General features: G+C 27.7%; 1 protein-coding gene and 1 pseudogene across 2 annotated transcripts in view; both read right to left on the bottom strand.

Annotated features, from left to right (window-relative positions):
* LOC145837885 (BCAS3 microtubule associated cell migration factor-like) overlaps positions 1–23,024 on the bottom strand; it is a 70,655-nt gene that overhangs the window by 3,827 nt on the left and 43,804 nt on the right. For both annotated transcript variants that reach the window (XM_082945367.1, XM_082945368.1), the window contains exons 15-16: positions 7,646–7,829; positions 7,151–7,355 (exon numbers count right to left, since the gene is read on the bottom strand). In XM_082945367.1, the coding sequence (XP_082801493.1) occupies positions 7,151–7,355; positions 7,646–7,829 (389 nt within the window). The remainder of the gene's footprint in view (positions 1–7,150; positions 7,356–7,645; positions 7,830–23,024) is intronic.
* Positions 15,741–18,600, bottom strand: LOC145838637 (guanine nucleotide-binding protein G(i) subunit alpha pseudogene; annotated as a pseudogene).

Here is a 23,024-nt window from a genome sequence, read left to right as displayed (position 1 = left end):
GATGAAGTGTCAAAACAACTGTCTATCAAATATTTTTTATACGTCAGCTGCTGTATAGAACGAAAGTAAATCTTTCGAGCCTTTATACTTTATTACTGGGTAAAACCATTTAGAAGGTTATAAAACTATAATATTTCAACAGTGAAAACAGTTTAACAAAATCATAAATTTTAAAACTAATTTAGTAAGTTGTAAAACCAAGATGTGATGCATGTTTTCCAAAAATTTTTAGAGATTGTAAAAACTTCATTTAAAATATTAAGAAGCTAAAATTTTTTCCATTTTTTCAATAAGAAATTAATTTTTATTAAAAAATTATTGCCAAGCAAATAAATCACGTTTAATTGCTTAAAGCGTTTGACTTTTCAAGTCATGTGAAGGTAAAAATTTATTGCTGAAAACTTTAACATATTTAAGACTTTTGAAAAGGTCGCATCTTTATAACCGTCGACACAAAACATCTATAAAGTTGCATAACATCAATATTTTGATATATCAAATCTTAAATTATAGGCTTTTTATAACGTTATTAAACTTTCCAAACTCATTAAATATGAACAGTTTTTATACAACTTTTAATAATGCATTTTTAAAATTTAATTTGAGTGAATGTAGTATACTTTAAACGACAAAGAATGTAAAATAAAGTCGTAAAACTTCTGACTTACATCTTTATGAAATACTATTATTATAATAAGTTACAAACATAGATTGTTATTACAAATAAAAAAAAAACACTTTTTTTCAATTTTAAACTTAAAGCTGTGTTAAAAATATAATTAGAAAATTAAATTATGGATAAACTTAAATTTATATTTACTACTAACTTCAATTTAAGTTATTATTTTTTTATTTCTTTATAGCTTCATCATGTTTTTTTTTTGGAAATTATTCAAATGAATTTGAATAATTTTGAGAAATTATAAAGATTTAATATAAATATCGTGACAATTTATAATCAATAATCGTGAGTAAAAGTGATGAATTTAGTTGATGAAAAAATAAAGCAGATGTTTTACAAATCAAGTATACTTTAAATTGATGTTTTAAACATACATTGATGTAATATATATTGAATTGATGTAAAAATGATGTTTCAAAAACACAAAATTACAGCTGACTTTGTTTGACCCTCTTTCCAATGTACAGTATTTAAGGCATACGAAAAAAGTAAATGTAATAAAACAGTTACAAAAATTTATAGAAGTTTTCAAAATACATGTTCTCTTGATTTTAATTTTTAAATAAATGAATTTTTAATTATAGTCCTTTATGAAAGCCTTTATAAAAAAAAACACTCCATAGGTTTTTTTTAGACTAAATAAACGTAGTTGGATAACATCAATGCTATTTTACATATTTTATCGTCAAAAAACTTATTCAATTGAAATATAATGTTTTTTTACTCAATAATAGATCTTACAAGGAAAATAAGTAATTATTTTTATTACGACAATATAATAGTGTAGGTATATATTTTCAGTATATAGGCTCTGTACTATTTTTAAGATTTAATCTAGTAATAACACCAACAATAGGTTATGAATATCTTTTAGTTTCGTAAATTCATAAGAAAATGTAGCTGAAACCTTAGCACAACATAGTTATTAATCCACTAGTTAAATTTTTCAAACAGAATTAATTGCTTACTTTGAAAAAGTTGTAAAAAAACATTTAGTTTTTTGCTTGAATAGCCTTAAAAGTATTGTTAAACTAGTTTATTGAACTAGCGACATTCTCTGTAAGATTGTTTAACAAGAATGTAGTAAAAATGTTTACCAACAATTTTAATAAATAAAGAAAATAATGTTATTTCACAGGGTACCAAGATCAATTAAATAAGTTAAAATTTGAAAATTATATTGTGATTATTAATATAATATTATTGATATTAGCAGTTACTTTTTGATTAAAAAAATTATAGGACGTTGTTTCTTAAAACTAGGCAATTAAAATCAAAAACCATAAAATTTAATTAAAGTTGCTTGGCGTGAGTCTGTATATAGTTTAAATGATTGTAATTGACTTATGTAACTTTTCTAGAACATATTTTTTGAATATAAGTTAGACAAATTGGTATAGAAATATTGTCAGTAAGTTAATGCGATTAGTTTTATTTTCAAGTTTATGAATATATACGTTTAAAAAAATATTAAAAACATTAAGTTATTATATGTAAAAAGCAACGTTTTTAAAAACCTTTAAGTTTTCATACTTTTCAAATTTGAAACATTTTCAATTTAGTTTTCATTAAAAAAAAAATATTACAAAAAGACTACAATTAATCATTTAAGATTTTACTTTTATCTTGAAAACATATTTTTTTATTTTTAGTTTTTTACAAGTACACTTTGTAGTCTAGTTTGTAAAACTTTACAAAATCATGTTTTAGTCTATTGTAAAACAGAACTTTTCATACTACCAATTTCAAGAACGTACTGTACATTGAAAATATACAATAAGGAAGTTTTACAACACTGTTAAGTTAACCTTGAAGTAGTTGTTAAACAATTTAAGTTAATGTCTGTGGGTATTACAAAATCAGTAAAAAAATTTTAAATTTATTTTTAAACATAAATAAGTGATAAGTATATATGTGCTTAACTTGATACTTTACATATAACTGGTGAAGTTTTAAAAACAAAAATGTAATGTAAAAAACCAAACACTTTTTAAACTAGATACTTACTAAGTTACATTTTTTATCTGGAAACAAGAACTACAACTTGAACGATTATTCTATAAAGATACAAATTCAAATTCTAAAAAAAAAACTTATCTTCATTGTTAAACTAGTATTAGCAGTAACTTAATTTTATTTTTTTTTACTTATGTATTACAAGAAAATTAATTATCAAATTTAAAAAAGTTAATATTTGATTTACAAAACATAAAATAAATAACGCAACTTTCAAAATCAAAAAAAAAAGTAAGTTTATTACAGACTAAAATGAAATTTTTACTTAAAAAACTAAGAGAAAATCTTAATCTAAAAAGAGTTTAAATCCTAATAACGTTTGTAAATAACAGTACAGAAGAAAGTTTGTTGTCAAATAATGCTAGTATAATAAAAGATAAATAGCATTACGTTTCTCTTATTATTACAATAAATGGACTCCTAAAACTAGCTTACAACTACAGGCATCATGTATTATACAGAGGTAACCTTTAAAGGTTTAAAGTTTAAACTCTCAATATCAGATCATAATTAAACAAGTAGTTCGTATTATGAACAAAAGTGTGGTATAAAAACAAAAAAAAACGTAAGCAACGATTATGTAAGCTGTTCAAATTTATTTAAGTTGATCATATATAAATTACTTCCTACGTAGTTTTAGTTTATACAAGCTGATTTATAATAAAATGGTATTTTTTTATGATGTCATAGTGGTGTTCCATGCTTAATATACACAGCACAGTACTGAACAGGTGACATTTTTGAAAATAAGTCAAAATAGTATTTGTTTAATAAGATATTCACCAATTATAAACGCAGCCGTACAAATAAATGTTTCAAAAAAATATTTGCAATACACAACTTTCATGAATTTATTCATCTGAGTGCTACTTATCATTGTTCAACGGTCCATGCTTGATTCCAATTTTCACTTGTTATGATATCTCTAAGCAAATATATTTGTGTGTGTATTGCGTATTATGATTAGTGATGTACCGGACCCACAATTTCGGGTCCGGCCGGACCCAGATCCGGACTTTTTTTTCAAACTGGAATCCGGCCAGAACCGGATCCGGACTTTTTTTTCAAATTAGAATCCGGCCGGAACCGGACCCTGACTTTTTTTTCAAATTAGAGTCCGGCCGGAACCGGATCCGGACTATTTTTTCAAATTAGAATCCGGCCGGATCCGGATATCAGACAAAAATGGCAATATCCGGCCGGACCCGGACCCGGATAGTGAGTCCGGTACATCACTAGAATAAACTAGCCTGAGTCAGAATGAGGTTTTTAAAAACTGAAAAAAATAAAATTTTAATCTAATAATAAGTAGAACAGCTAGCCTCAAGGTTTACAAATTTAGGTGTTATTTACAATTAAAAATCTGAAATCAAGTTCTTGAACAAAATACACTAGAAAATTACAAAATATTGAAAGCTGGATCAGCTCAAACTCATTCAAAATCTAAAAGAAAACTAGCCTGAGTTTTTATAAAAAACTAAACTAGCCTGAGGCAGTCCAAGGTTTTCTAAAATTCCCAAAAATTTTCAAACTAGCAAGGTTGCCACTATTTAAGTCAATAAAACTAGCTAGAGTGAGTATAAACAAGCCTGAGTCAGAATGAGGTTTTTAAAAACTGAAAAATTACTTTAATCTAATAATGAGTAGAACAGCTAGCAAAGGTAGTAAAATTGTGGACTGATTGTGGTACACTTAACTTATCAGTACTACCCATCATAATTAAATCCTACCTTATTTAATTAATATCTAACAAATACTAAATTCTAACTGAGACTACTTTCTATAATCAGACACGACAGTTTTGAGTGATGAATCTTTTATATAAAACACAACAAGAAATACTAGCATATACAAAATTATTAATTACTTCGGTAACACTTTAAAAACTGGAAGCTATTTAAATCTATATCAAAAGACTTAAAATAAAAAACTAAAAATTAAATAAAACTTTTAGTAAACAAAAAACTGTAAATTTTTTAATAAACTATTAAACTATAAACCTGGCTTAAATATTTAAACAATTAAACACCTGTTGAAATATTCACTTTTAAGACAAAACACTACTTACAATAAGCATTCACAAAAACGTTCAAGATATTTTGTTGCTTCAAGCTACACACCAAACTAACTAACTTCTTACATATAAACTGCCTGTAATTTTCTGATGTTTTGTTGCATCAGTATTTAGTTTGAAACATATCGTCATATGATTCTCATTGGCTCATACATTCAACCGTATTAACTCTAAATACTCTCTGAGCTCAACTTTAAATAATAAATAGTGCAAGTATTCATTCCAAAGTTTTCAATTTTACAACATATGTAAAGAGTTGCATTTTATGAAATGTTTATTTAAAGTTTAAATGTAAACAAATGTAAATTAGTCACGTGTACAAAATGAGCCAATCACGGTAGGTGTTTAATTTTGACTGACGAAAATGACTCTTATTAATTTTCACAGGGTTTGTTTTTGAAAAAATACTTTTCAGCATGCTCTTTTTTACTAACTAGATCCGGGTCCGGCCGGATCTCTGTTAGGATCCGGCCGGACCCGGATCCGGACTTTTTTTTTAAATTAGAATCCGGCCGGAACCGGACCCGGACTTTTTTTTCAAATTAGAATCCGGCCGGAACCGGATCCGGACTTTTTTTTCAAATTAGAGTCCGGCCGGATCCGGATATCAGACAAAAATGGCAATATCCGGCCGGACCCGGACCCGGATAGTGAGTCCGGTACATCACTAATTATGATATAACACTCGCTCAGACGCGAGATTATGCTGTGTGTTTTGCAGTTTGCTTGTGTCATGTGTGCACTAGTTTTATAAATACTTCAAACAAACCATAAATAATTCATTGTTCTCGTCAAGAAGTGTGAAGTTTATTAGCACGGTAGTTTATTGCGTCAATTTGTTCGTTTCGCAGGCAGATTTCAAGTTGCTCACAGTGTGGGGGAAGTAAATAAACAAGTGGTATATTAAATTCTGCTAAACTGGACTAGTTCTAGTGAACCTTGTGAGCAGCATAAGAAAGAAGTGCTCGTAAAAAAATTTGCTGCGAGTAGGTAATTAATGTTAAAGTAGACACCATTTCAATAGCAAAATTTTACTTATTCAATAATTAAAATTTTTGGTTGTTTTCCTACATAACCAATTTTCAGAGTATGGCTTATTTTAAAAGAATGCTCGGTTATTTTTGAAACTGTTTGCTAAGTTTTATTAGAACTAGTAAAGCGTTAATCACAACAACCAAAGGAGTTTGAGATAACTTGATATTGTAAGAAATTATTTAAGACATGTCAACAAAATAAACTAATTAATGTTTTTTATGTGGGAACGTTTAAAAAAAAATCTTACTAATTCTTAACTACATTCAGTCTAACTGGATTTACGAAAATCAAGATTTGAGCATTACTTTAAGTTAATTTTAGTAACGTTAAAGGTTTTATTCTATTTTTAAAACAATAAAAAAGCTGTAGTAAACGCATATTATCAGAATAAAAAAAAATAAATAAAAATAACTTGTTTTAAATTGTAGAAAAAAAAACCGAGATGAATGACTTGGACGTGACAAAATTATCTGGAAAAAATCAATTTATAGAAGGTCTGCAGACGGATATATATATGTATGCCATTAGATAACACATGCGTTTGTGTAATGAGCCCCATATTATGTGTTAAACCGTGTAATGTGCAGAGCGAGTCAGTGATGTAACCTTCGTACCGCTTTCTGGTTGCATAACAAACTATAAGCATTTTTGTGACAAATTACGAGCCATTTGGCAGTTACATATAATAAGTCAATTGAGGTTAATGTTTCTTTTTCCCCATTTACAACTTACCTATTAAAAAAAGGAGATAACTTTCAAAAATAGATTAGAGTTTTTTCAGCTGTTTAACGCTTTCTAAGTTGATACTTTAGTTTGCACTAGGTAAAACTCGTAAAGTAAAAACAAAGCTTGTTTTGCTAAGCGTTTTAATAATTTAGTGTTTTTTACAATAATATACGTACAACAAATTTAAGTTGAGATGAACCAACAATTTTTACTTGACAACAGACAACATTTATAAATTTTTGTGACTCATTTCTTAATTGACTGTTTCAAATTTTACGTAAACTTTTTAATTTTCACTAGGATATGATTTTTAAATACAAGAACTAAAAATATACTAATATTTAAAAAACAACTAATAAAAAAGAAACGCTGCAACCGTTACTAACATTACAATTTGACCTTCCTAATTAAAAACTGAACTTTTTTTTGTACAGTAAGTTTAAAACTTATTACACCGGTTACAAAAATTTCTAGTATGAATAAATTTAACAAAAAATAGATTGATATTTCAACCAGGAATTTTATTCAAATAAATAACTAATGTTATTCGGACCTTATACACAACCTTATAAAAAAATAAAATTCAAACAACACATCAATCAATTTCCAAGTCTCACCTGCGATTGCCATTCCCTGCAAACGGGAACTTTCTGGTTCGGTGTTTCCCCGTTCATGTCGGGTGCATCCCCGTTTGTGAGCCGCCTCGGCTGCTCCGTCTTCACGTCCCCGACGGCGCCATCTTGCGGAGAAAATTTCCTGAACATTCTGAGGAGGGAGTTTTTGTGGTGCAGCTTGTAAGGAAGTATGTCCCAAACTGAGTGCCTGTATGCATTTTTTTTTTGGTTTAAATCTCTTCAAATTGACAATTTGTTCTTCTGTTTTTACAAAACTCACGTTGAACGCTTGCATTTTTCAAAGTTGACGATTTTAAAATTCATAAATTACTATACATTTTACTTAAAAAAAAATTGTAAACAAGTCTGCTTTGGTTTTTGTATTCATCAAGGACTTTACAGTACCAAATAACAGTTTAACGGGGCGTTTTTATTATAAAATATCTCTTAGTAACTTTTAATACAACAAAAAAGAAAACTTTCACTCAATATTTCAACCTCTGCAAGTTCCAGCAACGGGCGGAAGCGACGCTCGCCTCGATGGGCGAATACTCCTTCACGACCGTCTCGCCCGAGTGCGCCTTGCAAGTGATCACGTGTTCCGTCAGCAACCCGCTCGAGCTCAACACTAGAAGGCGCTGTTTGCCCTCCTTGGGCGGCTCCGCGTCCTCCGTCTTGTTCGCTGCAATCAAGATGGTTATATAATTATTTATTTTAATCATACTTTTTTTTTAACTAGAATTTACCATGGTATGTCAGCATGCAATAACAAATTACTACAACAAGCATCAAAAAGTTCAAGCTAAAAAAGTTGTATTGAAATTTTAATCAAATGGTCAAAAATGATTAAATGAACAATTATTTGAACTTTAATATTAAGAATTACTATAAATTAATTTTAATAAACTGGAAATTGAACTTAATAGTTAAGTTAGATATTTACTTTCGATAAGTACACGTTTAAAATTTTTGACAAGGATGAATTTAATTATCAATCTATACAAGTTTTGCTAAAGAACTAATATAAACACTAAATTTCTAGCTTTTATAAAATACTTATTTTGGTCATTTATTTTGTATTATGTAAAAAAAATACTAAATACAAAACAATGAAAGTTTTTCAGATGGAAAAATTATTCTTTTATTTTTAGATATTAGAAGAAAACTTAACATTATTTCAATTAAAAATCTATAATTTATTCTCCAATTAGTAACATATTAAATATTCATCAAATTGAGACACCATAAGTATTTGGCTTTTTTTATATTGAAAAATGCTTACGGTATGTATATTTGGAAATTCTAAATTCAGTTTGCTTGGAAATTATAATAATAAACTTGGAGTAAAATGCTTGTTATGATTTATGATTCAAGTCATTAATGACATTTTCTGCAGTATATAACTGTATACTAGTATATACAGTTTAAAATATGAGTGGTAGTAGTGTTATCATTTTTATTACTGTGAATAAACAATGCAAGTCACGATTTTATAAGGTTAACATTTTTACTTATTTTAAAATAAAAACAACGTACTTAAATTAAATTATTTCAAAACTTAAGTTAACCAAACAATAAATGCATTAACAAATAAAATTTCTTGTTTAGTCATTATCTATTCAGTTTTAACCAGTCCAAAACTCCATTAGCTTACTTTGAAGCTTGGTACTTGTTAACACTAATTATAGAGTTTTTTAGAGGTTACAAATAAAATAAATACTAATACCAATACTTTGCCAAAAAAATCGAAACAAGACGAAAACTGATCAATCAAAAATGACAACCTCGCATTGTAGCAGCTTTTAATGAAAAGCCGTATTTTTCATACATATAAAAAGCATTAAATTTTTAAATTAATTTCTTGATTTATTAATGTAAGTATTGAAAATTCATTGAGAATTTTTTGCGAAATTGGATAATTAAAACAAGTTTACAAGTTTTAAAGAATATTATTTAAAGTAGCTACCCCAAGTGTCACTAACTTCGTAAACTGTTCTAATACACAATATCTGCTTCTTACTTCTGAAAAATTTTGTTGCACACAATTTTTGCTTCTTTTAATATTGAACGGTATTACCCATGCTTAAATGGAAATTTACACTTTTGTCATATTTTGCTTTGTGTCATTTAAGAGGTATTTTTGCAGTTTTTCACGAGCATGTGCGAAGTCGAAACATGATATTAAGCTGTTAAAATGCTCGAAAGACGCACATTTCAACGCTGCAGTAAAACTGACTGAACAAAAAATTCCAGATTCGCTGACAGCTGGCTTTAAGCTTTGTTTTGTAATCCTGAAAACAATTTTTTTTCAATTTACGCGTTTCGAAATTAATTCGAGTAACTTCAGTGTTCAACGCAAACCGACTGATGTGAGTGGGCGGACGCGTTTTCTAAACAAAATTAAACAAGAGTCACCAAAACACATACGAACAACAAAAATACTCTTAAAACGGTGATTGTTGTTAATTAACAACTAAGTAAAAACTACGACTTAAATCAAGTTACGCATGCAAGTAAAAATTTAAAAAGTCAAGTTTGTTTTAAAAGAGTTTAAAGAACCACTGAGTGAGTTAATAAAAGTATGAATTTATATAGGTAATCAGTAGGCTTTATACTAAAGGAGTTTTTTTTTTACAAAAACTATAAAAAGTTGTTTGTTTATTTAAACTTTTATAGGTAATATGCGTAATAAAATAAACGTCATTTTTTTAGGAGTAAATTATAATTTATACTTATTTGCTTTTAAAAATTGTGGGTGAAACAAAAATAAAAGCATTATAAATAAAAATTAATGCGAACTAGCTTTACCAGATTTCTTTGAATAAAACTTTATTTAACAAAAAAACTAGTATTTAAAAAAAAAAAATTAAGTTGTGCCAAGACTTAAGAAATCAACTTTTGCATGTTTAATAAGCTAGATAGCCAACTATAAAAAACTAAATACTATTTACCAAATTAAAAAATATAGTAACAAATAACATTTTATTTAAAAAAGAAGAAAACTCTAAATAAGTTTTTACACAATCTTAAGGAAACTACTGTTAAATTTTATAAAGTATAAAAAACATTTACTTAATAACAGGCATGAAAAGTTTTACTTGCAGCAAACATTGAACTTAATGGTAAGCAGAATCTCAATGAAATTAATCAACAGCTGTAACATGCTAGTAACAGCTGATGAGTTGCTTACACAATTCTGTTACTAAACAATCAATTTGTATGTCTTCTTAACAACTTAACACCAAGCAAAATAAAATTTCTTCAGCTTTAGTTTTTAGTGCTGCATCAGCTTGAAAGTTAACTTTCTACAAAAATGATTGAAAAGTATATTTTTTTTGTTTAGATTTTAAACAAACAAAAGTACAGTAATTGGCAATCAATTACTTTATAATTAAAAATATAATTTCTACCAACTAAGAAACTTAGAAAAGCAAATGAAAATGTGTGGAAAAAAAAAGCTTTTGTTTATAACTTCAACAGCATTTGGCAATTATTTGATTTATAATTGAGTATATAATAACTGAAGGCTATAATTTTTCACTACAGAAATGTTAAAAATATTTTTTTGTTTATACTTAAGGAGAGTTTATAGCCAAAATTAAAGTTTATTTTGCTGTAAAGCTATTTAAATCTATTTTACATTTATTTATAATTATTTCTATGAAGCATGACAAAAAAATGTTTGAAATATTTTTGTTTACAATTAAGGACAGCATTTTTTAAAATTAAGCTTTAATTGTGTACACGATAATTAAAACCTGTAAATCATTTAGACCTAGTTGTTTATCTTGAGTTGTCATTTTGAGGCAAATTATACTTTTCTATACAATCTAAAGACAATTTAAACGTGTGCTTTTTACTTGTTATAATAAAATTGATTATTTTCAGCGATGTTGTGGATATTATGTTTTTGTAAGCTAAAAATAGAAAAAAAATGTAAAACAAGAGACACAATTTTTTTTAAAACAACAAAAATCCAAAACACTGAATTTACAAAATTTATGATCAAGTAACAGCTTGAATCAAGTAAAATTAGCTGTATGATTATTTTTGTCAAGTTACATTTATCTCTTAAAACTTTTTCAACAATTTCTTATTTAAGAATTATTAAGGACTTTAAATTTATTTGTAGATTTTAAACCATATCATTTAAAACTTCTTTTATTATTAATATTAAGCTCAGGTTAAGTAAAAAATGAACCGTTAACTAAAACAATTTTGAAATGTCTTAAAGGTATATAAAACTAAACAACAACACAACTGTTTGATTTATTTTCTATATTATTAGAAAACGAAATATTTTTACTCAAACGTAAATATTTTATCAATTATCACAGAAACTATTGTTTTCAAAACTTGACAGAAAAAATATTGAAAATGCCTATTCATTTTAATTTCGACAAAAATCAAAACTACAATTAAAACAAGTTAAGAAGAAAAATTGCTTCGATTAAACATAAATTCAAAACAACGCTACACAACAACAGCAATTTTCAAGTTGTATAATTTCGCTTGTACAAGTTGTTTACGATTGAGCAACAAAAACTTCATTCAGTTTCGCAACACGAGCACACATGTATCTTGTACGCTGATAAGTGGAGTTACAAGCAAATGCAAACAACCATGAAAGTTATCGGATGTATACAAAATGTACATAGTGTGGAAGTTTCAAGCTTTATTCTACTCAAGGTTTATATTAAAAATAAAATCAAACGTCTTGTTATTCAATCTAACTTGGTAAAATTGTAAGCGAATGCAGTTTTATCCAATCAGAGCGTTTAGTATTACTAATTGTATTTAAGTATTGTTAATTATACACTAGTATTTGTTTTTAGTTAATTTTTTTTACTATATAGTCTAATAATTCCTATGGTTACGGTTCAAAGCTTACTTTATAACTCAATGAATACAATTCGAGTACAAAATACATATAACTAGTTTTTAAAACATATAGACAATTATATTTATTTTATCTTTATAAAGATGTATAACACTTCTTATTGAAATTAAAAGCTTAAATGAATAAAGAATATGTTGCAAAAACATGCTATGTTAAAAGCTTTCTTCATTTATAAATCAAAGAAAACCAGTAAACTTTTCAATAAATCAAAACATAAAATTACTTGTGTACAGTTTAATTGTACAACTGAGTGCTAAAATAATGCTTTCAACCTTTCAAAAACATAATAATTAATTTGTTATCGATTAAAACATTTCTTTAATTTAATCATTTTCTATATTCTTGTTTCTACGAAACAAACACCGAACCTTCGCACTAAAGTAAAAGGTTTTGCAATTAAAGTGCTCTTAGGTTTTAGCAACTAAGTGTGGTTCTCAAATTTTAGTAGCAGTCTAATGGACAGGATTTTTTTTATGTACACACACCTAAAATTTCCAAAGCTACAATGCACTATTTTACTTCATCATTCTGTCAAGTTGTATGAACAACAAAAATATTTACATGACATTTTTTTAAACTTTTTCATCAATGATTTCGTTATTGTTTCTACAGTAAGTTTGTTCAAAAACTTATTGGTCGTGTAAAAACTTTACTGTTTATGGTTAGAAATAATTAAAACAGTATGTTTTTTTTTGAGCTTAAACAAGCAGTAGCAAACACTCAGGAAAGCAATACAAAGTTTATTTTTTTAATTTAACAAAGCATTAATAAGGCAGGATAGCTTGGAAACAGCCTGAGTGAGATTTAATCAGTTTTGAAGCTAATCAGACGTGATTCTCTTGTAAAATTATCTGCACAAGCTTACTGCAACTTCGAATATATTCCTTCGAGATTCTTCTTCGTTCAAAGCTGATAATCAGACAGAATCACGTGTAACTAAAACCGCAAAAGTTTGTTACAAAATCAATTATGCAACTGTATTCTCAAGTTTTTGTTTTGTTTTATGTGGTTTCGTAATTGTGAGAATATACTTGGTTTGTTTAGGTGTATTTAGCAGAACTATTTTTGATTTTTTTTAAAGCAAAACTTTGATATTCTTCATCATTTTAGAAATATATGGAAAATATATACTTAATGTAACTAACAAAACGTTAACTACTTACGTTTAGTACTTTATAATCGATGTTTGTAATCTAAAATTAAAGTTAGAAAGAAGTTTGGTTTGCAAAAAACAATACTCAGTTTTATTTCTACGGCCACTTACATGAATATAGAACTTGACGCATAAATAAATAATTAGATTTAATTTTAGAAAATTAAAATAGATAAGTAAGGTGGTAAATCTGAAGTGCCTTAAAGTGTAAGCGAATCTAAAAAACCCAATCTGCGATTGGAGAAAATTTCTTGTTTTAGTTCAACTTTAACACTTCTAAATATTGTTTATTTTTATATATCTTAAGTAATTTATTTAATTTCTACTTTAGATAAATATTAACAAGTGTTAATACTAAAATTCATTTTATATCTTTTGAAATAAAAACGAAATAACAACTTATTAAAGTTTTCTATTATTGAAAAAAAAAGTTTTAAGGTAATACTACTAAAATAGGTTTTAGTGAACCAATACAAATAGAAATTAAAAAAAAAAGAAGATACAAAATGTTTGTAAATTGTTAAATTGATAATACAAGTTACAAGAAAACGTATTGTACTAAGTTTAAAGATAAGACTTATAAAACACTTTTCGATCAATACAAATTTAATTAGCATTAGTATAACAAGGAAAACTAAAAGAACGACTTTTAAAACTTCTAAGGACGCTTTATAAATATAACTTAATAACCTTGAATAGTAATACATTACTTATTTGCTTTTATATGTGATAATATTAAAATAAAAATTGTGTTTAATTAAAATACATTTTGTGCAATATGTCAGAATCAAAAATTTAGATAGTGTAATTTTCAATTTCAACACCTTGATCTAAGTATGGGATAGTCGGCTTATAAATCAAATTTGATTGAAAAAAATGTGTATTGAGCTTGTTTGGCGGTCACAAGTCAAGTTTGGTGCCAATGAATTACCATTTAGCGCTAATTGATCGCAGAAACCGACTTTATCTTGCCGTGTCTCTGTGCACAAACGACTTGCATGGCTCAAACAGATAATTCAAAATAAAACTGTCAGCTAATTATATCTGCATCAGCATTGCTGTGATTGAAAACAGCGACAATATTTTACCATGATGCTATGTTGTGAATTTATAAGTTGATGTAGTTTTTCAAATCGACAACAAACGGAACTATTAACACTGACCGTTTGGTTTCAAAGACATTGATGTATGTACCTGTAGTCATTTTTATCACATGCAACATTGCAAGATTGATTAAAAAGTGTTCTTCAACCTTATTTGGGTAACATTTGAATGCAATAAACTGATTTAAAAAAAATAAGTTAGTTGTTTTTTTCGACGTTTTGTTGCTGTTCACACTTAACTTTTGACCAAGAAAAATACGTACAACCATGTGTTGCAAAGAAAAAAAAACAAAAAACACATTTTATTTTAAAATACATTTGTTAATTAGAACTTATTTTTTTATCTTTAAGTAATAAAACAAGAAATATTCATAAGCTAACAAAGTTTATTATTAAAATTCAATTTAAATGTGATATTATATTAATTATTAAGTAACAATTTAAAAAGTCTTCAAACTATTTACTTTTTTAAAACATAATATAGTTTTTATTTGAACTATATATATTTAAAAACATATAAATTGAACAAAAAGTAAAACTTTTAAGAAAGAGCGCATACTGCTCAAGCATTGTGACGTAACGAGCAATACAAAAAGTTGAGGCGGAAGTGACATCACAGTAGGAAGCTTTTCGACAACATTTAATTTCTTTTTTATATATATGTATTTAGTTCAAGCTTGTATTATATAACAATTTTGTCGAATCTCTTTGCAATAAATCAAAAATAATACATTTGGAAAGTGTTGGAATATTTACTCATGCAGCTGTTATTGCTAACTCACACAATTTTCAATTTATTGTAGGTTTTTTAAATAAAAAAAAACAAAGTTGTTTTATTTTTCTTTTTTAGTAAATGTTTTAAAGTTTTTAAAGTGCACGCAAGTAAAAGTATGTATGTAACTTGTAAAACAGACTTTATTTTTATTTACTAAATTTATTGTTTGGTTAAATGAACTAACAGTGATTTATAGTTTCTATTGGATATATAACTAATAACACCGTTTTTATTGCATTATTTTAATTGTTTAACTCAAGTTATTAATCATTAGAGTTCACTGCAAGAATTGTTAGTGGACTTAAATTTGGCGTTAAAATATAGAAAAGTAAACGTGTAGTTTAAGGCTACTACTATTTAGTTTTTACAACATAACTTTTTTATAAAAATTTCAGTAGCTGTAAAACTTTACAAGACAACCACATTATACTTTTATTTAATTAGTAGCTACAGATACCTGATTGTCAAAGAGAGCTTTTTACTTAATAAAGTGCATATATTGTTAATATGTATACTAACTAAACTAAAACGTTAAACTTTGTAGAAACTTAATGGCTATGAACTTTGTTAATTTTTCATACATACTAATATAGGAGTCGTTAAGCTATCCAAATTTTTTATTAGTAATATCAGTATCAGTGTATAAGCATAAATACGAACGATTAAAACACTATGCAGTTTATTGTTTTAAATTGGCATAAAGTAATCAAAAAAAAAAAGGAGACATCAATACAATTTTCCTTATGAACTGAAAAGTCCACAAAACACTACGAAATTAGGCTATCGAAGAAGAACAATATAAAAACATAGAAGTCAATCTCATAAAAAGCTGGAATACAAAAAGTAGCTAAAGACAAAAAGATGTTTTTTGATATTTCATTAAAAAAGTTTTAATTGCTGGTTCATAGCACCAGCTTTTGTACCGGCAGAAAATAAGTGCTAGTTTTTTATTTTGTTCACAACAAGACGTTATCAATTTTTTAAAAAAATATGCAATTAAAAAACTTATAGTATTAAACTATGTATAAAATAAACTTTATATATATTAAGTTTGTAATAAAAGTATTAAAATACTTTTAAAACAAATGAATCTCATTTATCTAGTAATGTTTGCTTTATTGGTAAAAAGCTACAACATGATACCTTAAAACTGTCAAAAAGTTTATATTGTAAAAGTATGCTATCTCCGATGGAAAAATGAGCTTCTTATTTGCTTCTGAGATATTAAAAAACAACTAAAATTTATTAAGAAATGAGCTTAGTAAACTTAAGAACAGTAAAACAAAGTAGACATAATCAATCTGAATTCAACTTCTTATTATAAGAAAAAGCAGCAGAACTTTGTAAAAAAATAACTGTAGAATTTATTCAGGGTGGCCAGTGATTTTTAAGAAATTTCTTCCAGGTTTTCTGAATTTCTTCAACATTTTTGAAAGTACACGTTTTTGGGTCTAATTTTAGATTGAAATTAAGTTTTAAGTAAAAAACTGTGTTAAATGGTATAACAATATTGAAAAAATACTGTAAAGTTACTTTAAATCTATATGATAATTTTTTTGTGTCAAATCAAAACTTCACTACTTAACATGTAAAAATTATTTGAAATTCCAGGTTTTTCAATGATTTTTGTCAAAAATTCCAGGTTTTTTAGCCTTATTTGTCAAACTCTAGGTTTAGTGGCCACCCAGTTTATTTTATAAACGCGCAATTTAATTCTTTTTAAAACTATTAAAAGGTGACAGCAGTTAGATATGTACAAGAAAATTACACAACTAATTGTTTTCTGTTTAGTACTATGTTTTAAAATTATAACTTTTGAAATTTGGTCAATTTTATGAATTTAAAACTACTAAAATATAAACAAAAGGTAGAGGAACTACATAAAAATAGTAGCAGCAAAAAACAACTATTAAGTCATGTAAAAAATACACAAAATTTTATACTTATTAGAATAAAAAGTAGTATAGTACAAAAGTATATGTATAAAAACACGTTTCACCATAAAATATGGAACAACTAAATTTATAAAAAATCATCACTCGACTTATTTTTTACTATACCAAAGTTAATTGCGTTTATATATATTCAACTTATTTTAGTTGTTTAGATAAGTAGATTTTGGTAAAGAAAAACTGACAAAAACAACTAGTAGTGTGATGAAGTTATAAGTGAAGAATAAAACTAAACGATAGATATTAAACGTTAAAACTGCTTGCTATACCTGGTGCAAAGTACAAAACACCGCTTTAAAACAAAGTCATGGGAAAGCTGAATCTGACAGCTGGGCAAAATTTTCTCCAAACTTTGCCCCGCACTGTTAAAAACCCCTATCCCGACCCGAACACCTGATCCAGGATTTTTCTCATGAGGACGTCGCTGACGGCGTCGAACACGAACTTGACGTTGGTGGTGTCGGTGGCGCAGGTGAAGTGCGTGTATATCTCCTTGCTCTCCTCATCCTTGTTCCGCTCCTCGAACTGCAGGCGCACGAAGTTGCTCGCGTCCTCGTACGAGTTGTCGCCCTCGTACTCCGGGAAGCAGATGGACAGCGGGCTGCGCTCGATCTTCTCCTTGAACAGGTCCACCTTGTTCAGGAACAGGATCATGGAGGTCTTCTGGAAGAAGGGCAGGTTGCAGATGGAGTCGAACAGCTTCAGGCTCTCCCGCATCCTGTTCGTTTCCTCGTCCTCCACCAACACCTGATCGTAAGCCGACAGCCCGACGCAGAATATTATGGCCGTCACTTCTTCGAAGCAGTGGATCCACTTCTTGCGCTCCGACCGCTGACCGCCGACGTCGATGAGAGTGAAGTTAAGCTCTTTGTACTCGAAAGTCGTTTCGATTATGCCCGTCGTCTTCACCCTGGTCCTCAGAACGTCCTGCTCCGTCGGCACGTACTCGGCGTCGCACAGCCTGTCGAGGGCTTCCATGTAGTAGGCGGCGGAGTCGTTCAGCTGGTACTCCCTCGACCGGGAGAAGCTCTCCTGCACGCCGCCGTCAGCCCACAGCTTCTTCAGCGACGGCCCGATGTCGCCGTTCAGCTCAATGTCGTCCATCTGCGAGGAGGCGTGCCTGAGCTTCTGCGCGTCCTCCGCCAGCGCCGCGTCGGCGAACTCGATGTCGAAAGCCTCCATGGCCTTCAAGATGGCCACCATCGACTGGACGGTGTTGGCGTAGACGACCGGCTTGAAGTTTCTCCTCTCCGCGTCGCTGAACCCGTCCTGATGGAGGATCTTCATCTGCTTGGCTATGGTGGACTTGCCGGACTCTCCGGCGCCCAGCAGGAGCAGCTTGACGCTCTTCTGCGCCAGCTCCGCGTCCTTTCTGATCTGCTTGTCGATCTGGTTGCTTCTCAGCTTGTTGCCGCTGTTTCCCTCCCCTTTCGAGCTCGTGCAACCCATGTTGTGTGTGTGTTGTTTAAATTAAAATAAAGTGGTAAGAACTAATTTCTGAAAGTTAACAAGTTGCTAGTTGAGTATGTTCACAGCAAGGCCAATGGTAAAATTTAGTTAAATATTTTGTACTGTTCTCAAAATAGCAACTTCAGTGATTAAATTAGTTGTGTTTTTATGCAAATAAAAATTTAGTTTTGTTTTAGATACAACAGACATTATCAACAACCAGTACTACATAAAAATCATGACTTAGGTTATATATTCAAGCTATATAAATTAATTAAATATATATTTCCCTGCATTTTATAAACTGAAAACATAAAATGAAAACAAAATATACTCTGTCTTAACATATTCACTAATTACTTGTTATATATTTCAACGATGTACTGGATCATTATTTTATTTTTAAAACACAGTTAAAAAATTTTCAATGATTTCAGATTAACTTTGAATTCGTCTTTTCGTTTTAAACGTACTAAAAACATATATCATGATCTTGTCAAAACGATTGATAATTATGCTAACATTTTCAGCTCTTTATATAAAGTTGTAAAACAACTATTAACAACCTTTGCTTTATCAGTTATTTGATTTAACACAAGTACTTTCAAATAAAACCAACTATTTGATCATTACGAGACATTACAGTATTTTTGCATCAATAAATTTCTACTCAAGCAAGTGTTGCCTAAAAACTACAACAAACTTATTCTAATTAGTTTAAATTAATTCGATTTTATTTAAAACATTGTATTTTCACTGTTATTCTAAATTAGTGTTTTAAAGTAATAAGTTTCTAGCAAAGTTTTGTTTCACACAGTTTATAACTTAAGGTGTCTCATCCTTAAAGAAATTTAGATTTGATTCAGAAAAATAGGCTTGATAAACAAAATCAAAATTTTTTAAATCAATTACCATTTTAAGAAATGTATCACTTATTTGATGAGCTAAATATTTCAGTCTATCTTATATAATCATAATTTTATTTAACTGTTAATAAACATAATTGATTCATAGAACAAAAAAGGTTCATAAAACAAAAAATAAAAACATGTTCGTTGCAGCTAATTAATAAACCAAATCAATACCAAATCCAACAAATATTGTAATATAACACGAAGCCTGTTGCAACATCAAACTTCCAAAACTGAAACAGACTGGTTCAATAACTGACAAAAATAGAGAGATAATGAGCTTGTAGACTTACTACTCATTGCGTTATATTTGTAGACGCATTAACAAAACCCCCACTCAGGCAAATATAAATATGCACATTTGTAACACACAAATTACATTGTCACGTAAACAACAAAGTATCGATTCAAAATGACTTCGTGTAGATATGAAAGCAGACTGAACGTCTCAACAATGACAAATAATCAATTTTTGTAACGCTGTGTAGTTTTTGGCCAAGTAATAATTTCAAAACGGTAACATAATTAAATTAAATTATTAGTTGAGTATTTGATTGATCCCTATTTTGGAACTTTTAATATCTTTTTTTCCAAAAAAACATACACATATTATTATACACATGGTAACTTAAAAAACCCTGTGCTATGATCATCAAAATGTTTTCAAAGTACTGAATTAAACTTTCACTTTAATCTTTAAATTAGTTCAAATTTTATAAAAAAAACATTAATTATTTACCTTGACTTAAAATATAGCTTTTTTATAAAAGACATAAATCTAAAAAATTAGTGAAGATCAAACAACGTTTTATTTTGTAACACAAATAATTTTCGACAATAGTATTAATAAAAAAAAACATATTTTTACATGTGTTACTACTATACAGTGGCAGAATTGATGATTAATATTCTAAAAATTAAGTCATACAACAAACTTTATAAAAAACCAAATATATTTTTTTACAAAGAGTCTGCTATATATATTTTTTAATAACTAGATTAATTTAGTTAAAAGGTACATTATCAAACAAAAAGTTAGAAGTATAATAACTTATCAATAAAAACAATTTATCAAGTAAAGTTAAAAGTTAAGCTTATTTTTGATAAGTTTTGTAAAAATACAAAAAAAAGTTAATAAAATTGTGTTTTTAACAAATGAAATATAAACCTATATATTACATCACAGCATGTGGTTTGTTATGCATATGACACGAATTCATTATTTCCTTGTTATTACTACACAATTTATTACTAAATCACATTATGTATCAAAAATAACATGAGATTTAAATAAAACAAAAATAAGCAGAACAAAAAAAAATCAACACAAACTATACACTTTTACATTAAATCATTGTAAACCAAAGCATATATTTTCTATCACTAACTCATAAAAGAGTACCTTATACATTAGTCCTTGCATAAAAATAACAGTATTGGCATTTGATGCAATAAACTCATAAATGTTTATATTCTCTTCAAAAACTAGCTGTGGAAAATATTATACTGATTTAAATTAATCATTTTTTGTGTTCAATTTGATGTTATTCACAGCACGTTTTCAATAAAATGCATCATTAAAATGTGCTTTGGAAAGGTAACTTTTCTTAGAATAAACACTCATGTTTAACAGTGAATTAAAAGGCTTGTTTGAATAAAGAACTTTCCAAAAGCATGCATGTAATTAAGTTTAATGGAACGACCACTTTAAAGCAATAAAAGATTGGTTTTGCTTGATCTGAACCAGGATATACTTACAGTATTATATTGTTCAAGTAAGAGAAACAAGTCTGGAAGATTTTAAACAATTCTATTCAAGCTGATTTTTAAAACCTAAGGAAAGAGTGTGTTATAATATTAGTCTATAAGAAACTGTACAGTCAGTTCATTTTCAGCTACTAAATGGGATTTTCAGGTAAACATAAATGTTTATAAAATGTTTTTTTTCATAAGTTAGCTTGTAACACAATTTTACAAATCAGATGAGTTTAAAATTTTCCCTGGAGATTTTGAACACTCATAAGTTACTAAAAAAGATCAAAATAACTGCTTCGTGAACTTGAATGCTCTTTACAGTTGGAACTTTAAAGTCATGTCAACCTATTCGAACCCATACAGCTTAATTGTGAGTTATAAAAATAATGGACAAAAATTATACACATGGTTAATAACATAAACAAACATTACCAATCTGAACTTTATTGTCTTTTTTTTTTTTTTGAGAAAAGGAGAACAATTAATACTTTGCCAGCCTAAATAAAGCATAAACTTTTCAACTAATTTTGGCTTAATTGTTGAAAACCAAAGCAAAAAAATATACTTATTATATAAAATACAACAAAAAAAACAATAAAACTATTATAATGTCATTATAATTTTAATACTATAACTTTTTTCACTTTCATCTAATATACCTAAAATTTATTTTTATAAATTCATTTAAACATTAACATATATATATATATATATATACTACTTAAAATTAAAACAAAATTAAATTAAAATAATAGTTTAAAATATTTGAAAAGTTTAATTAAAATATTTTGGTAGTTTATTGCTTTCAATAACAAAGTTGCAGACATATATAATAATCAAAATATCTTTCCCTATATGAACAAAATATTATTTTTAAGTTCAGTATGACAACCTTAAACTAAATTTTAATAAAAAGTTAAAAAAGCTTGTTTTTTTAAATAAATTATTTTATCTAAATATACAAATCTTTTTTAACTTTTTATATAAATCTTGTTTATATTTAATACAAAATATTTAAAACAAAGAATATATCTGAAATATATTTTACCAGAGCTTATGCAACTAAATTTTCAAATGTACAACCTAAAAAAGATACTTTAAAGACTTATACTACACATTTAAGTTTCAGTTCTTAAGAAACTTTCAAATTAATTTTATAAAATCTAGATTCTCCCAAGCAAAAAAAAAAACTAACTGCCAATAATTTACAGAGAGAAACATTTATAAAAATATTAACAAACCAGTCTTTGCCAACTTTTGTAACATACGGCTTTAAACATAAACTCAAAAACAGCATAGGTCAGCACATTTACATGTAACTACTTTTGCTTTGTTAACACAACACTAAAATTATCACTAGTCAGCATAATATCTACAGTGCAATGAGTTGTGCAAGTAATCCAAACCCCTAAACTTTTCATGACTTCTCGTGTGAAGCCAGATTATAAAGCAGCACAAAGGTCAAAATGTTTTTTGTGTTTTTGTTTATCTGCTGCAAACGGCAAAACAACAAAGTGAAAAATAAAAACAAAACAAGATATCAGCTTTAATCTTGTTAGTAAGTTCAAACTGTGACAAAAATCAAACAGCATGAGACTGGGAAACCACAATCAATAAAATAGCTATAACTATTTAAGATATTACAGGATAATAAAGATTAACTCATATGTAAAATAACTAAGTATTTATATAATTTAAACTATACAGAATTTGTAAGTTTATTAAAATTTAAATTAACAAAAACACTTGTTTATAACAAGTATTGGTTTTAGATGATGTTTTAAAAATTAACCAAATAAAGATTTCTTAGGTAAATTAAATAATTTATTCAAAGTTATATCATATGACCTTTTATAAAAGTTTTTAAGAGTTATTTTTC

Source organism: Thalia democratica, chromosome 6, assembly GCF_965202585.1.
Source record: "Thalia democratica chromosome 6, ktThaDemo2.hap1.1, whole genome shotgun sequence".
NCBI classification, from domain to species: Eukaryota; Metazoa; Chordata; class Thaliacea; order Salpida; family Salpidae; genus Thalia; species Thalia democratica.
Note: the sequence above shows the minus strand (reverse complement) of the source record. Positions and strands in the feature narration are given on the sequence as shown.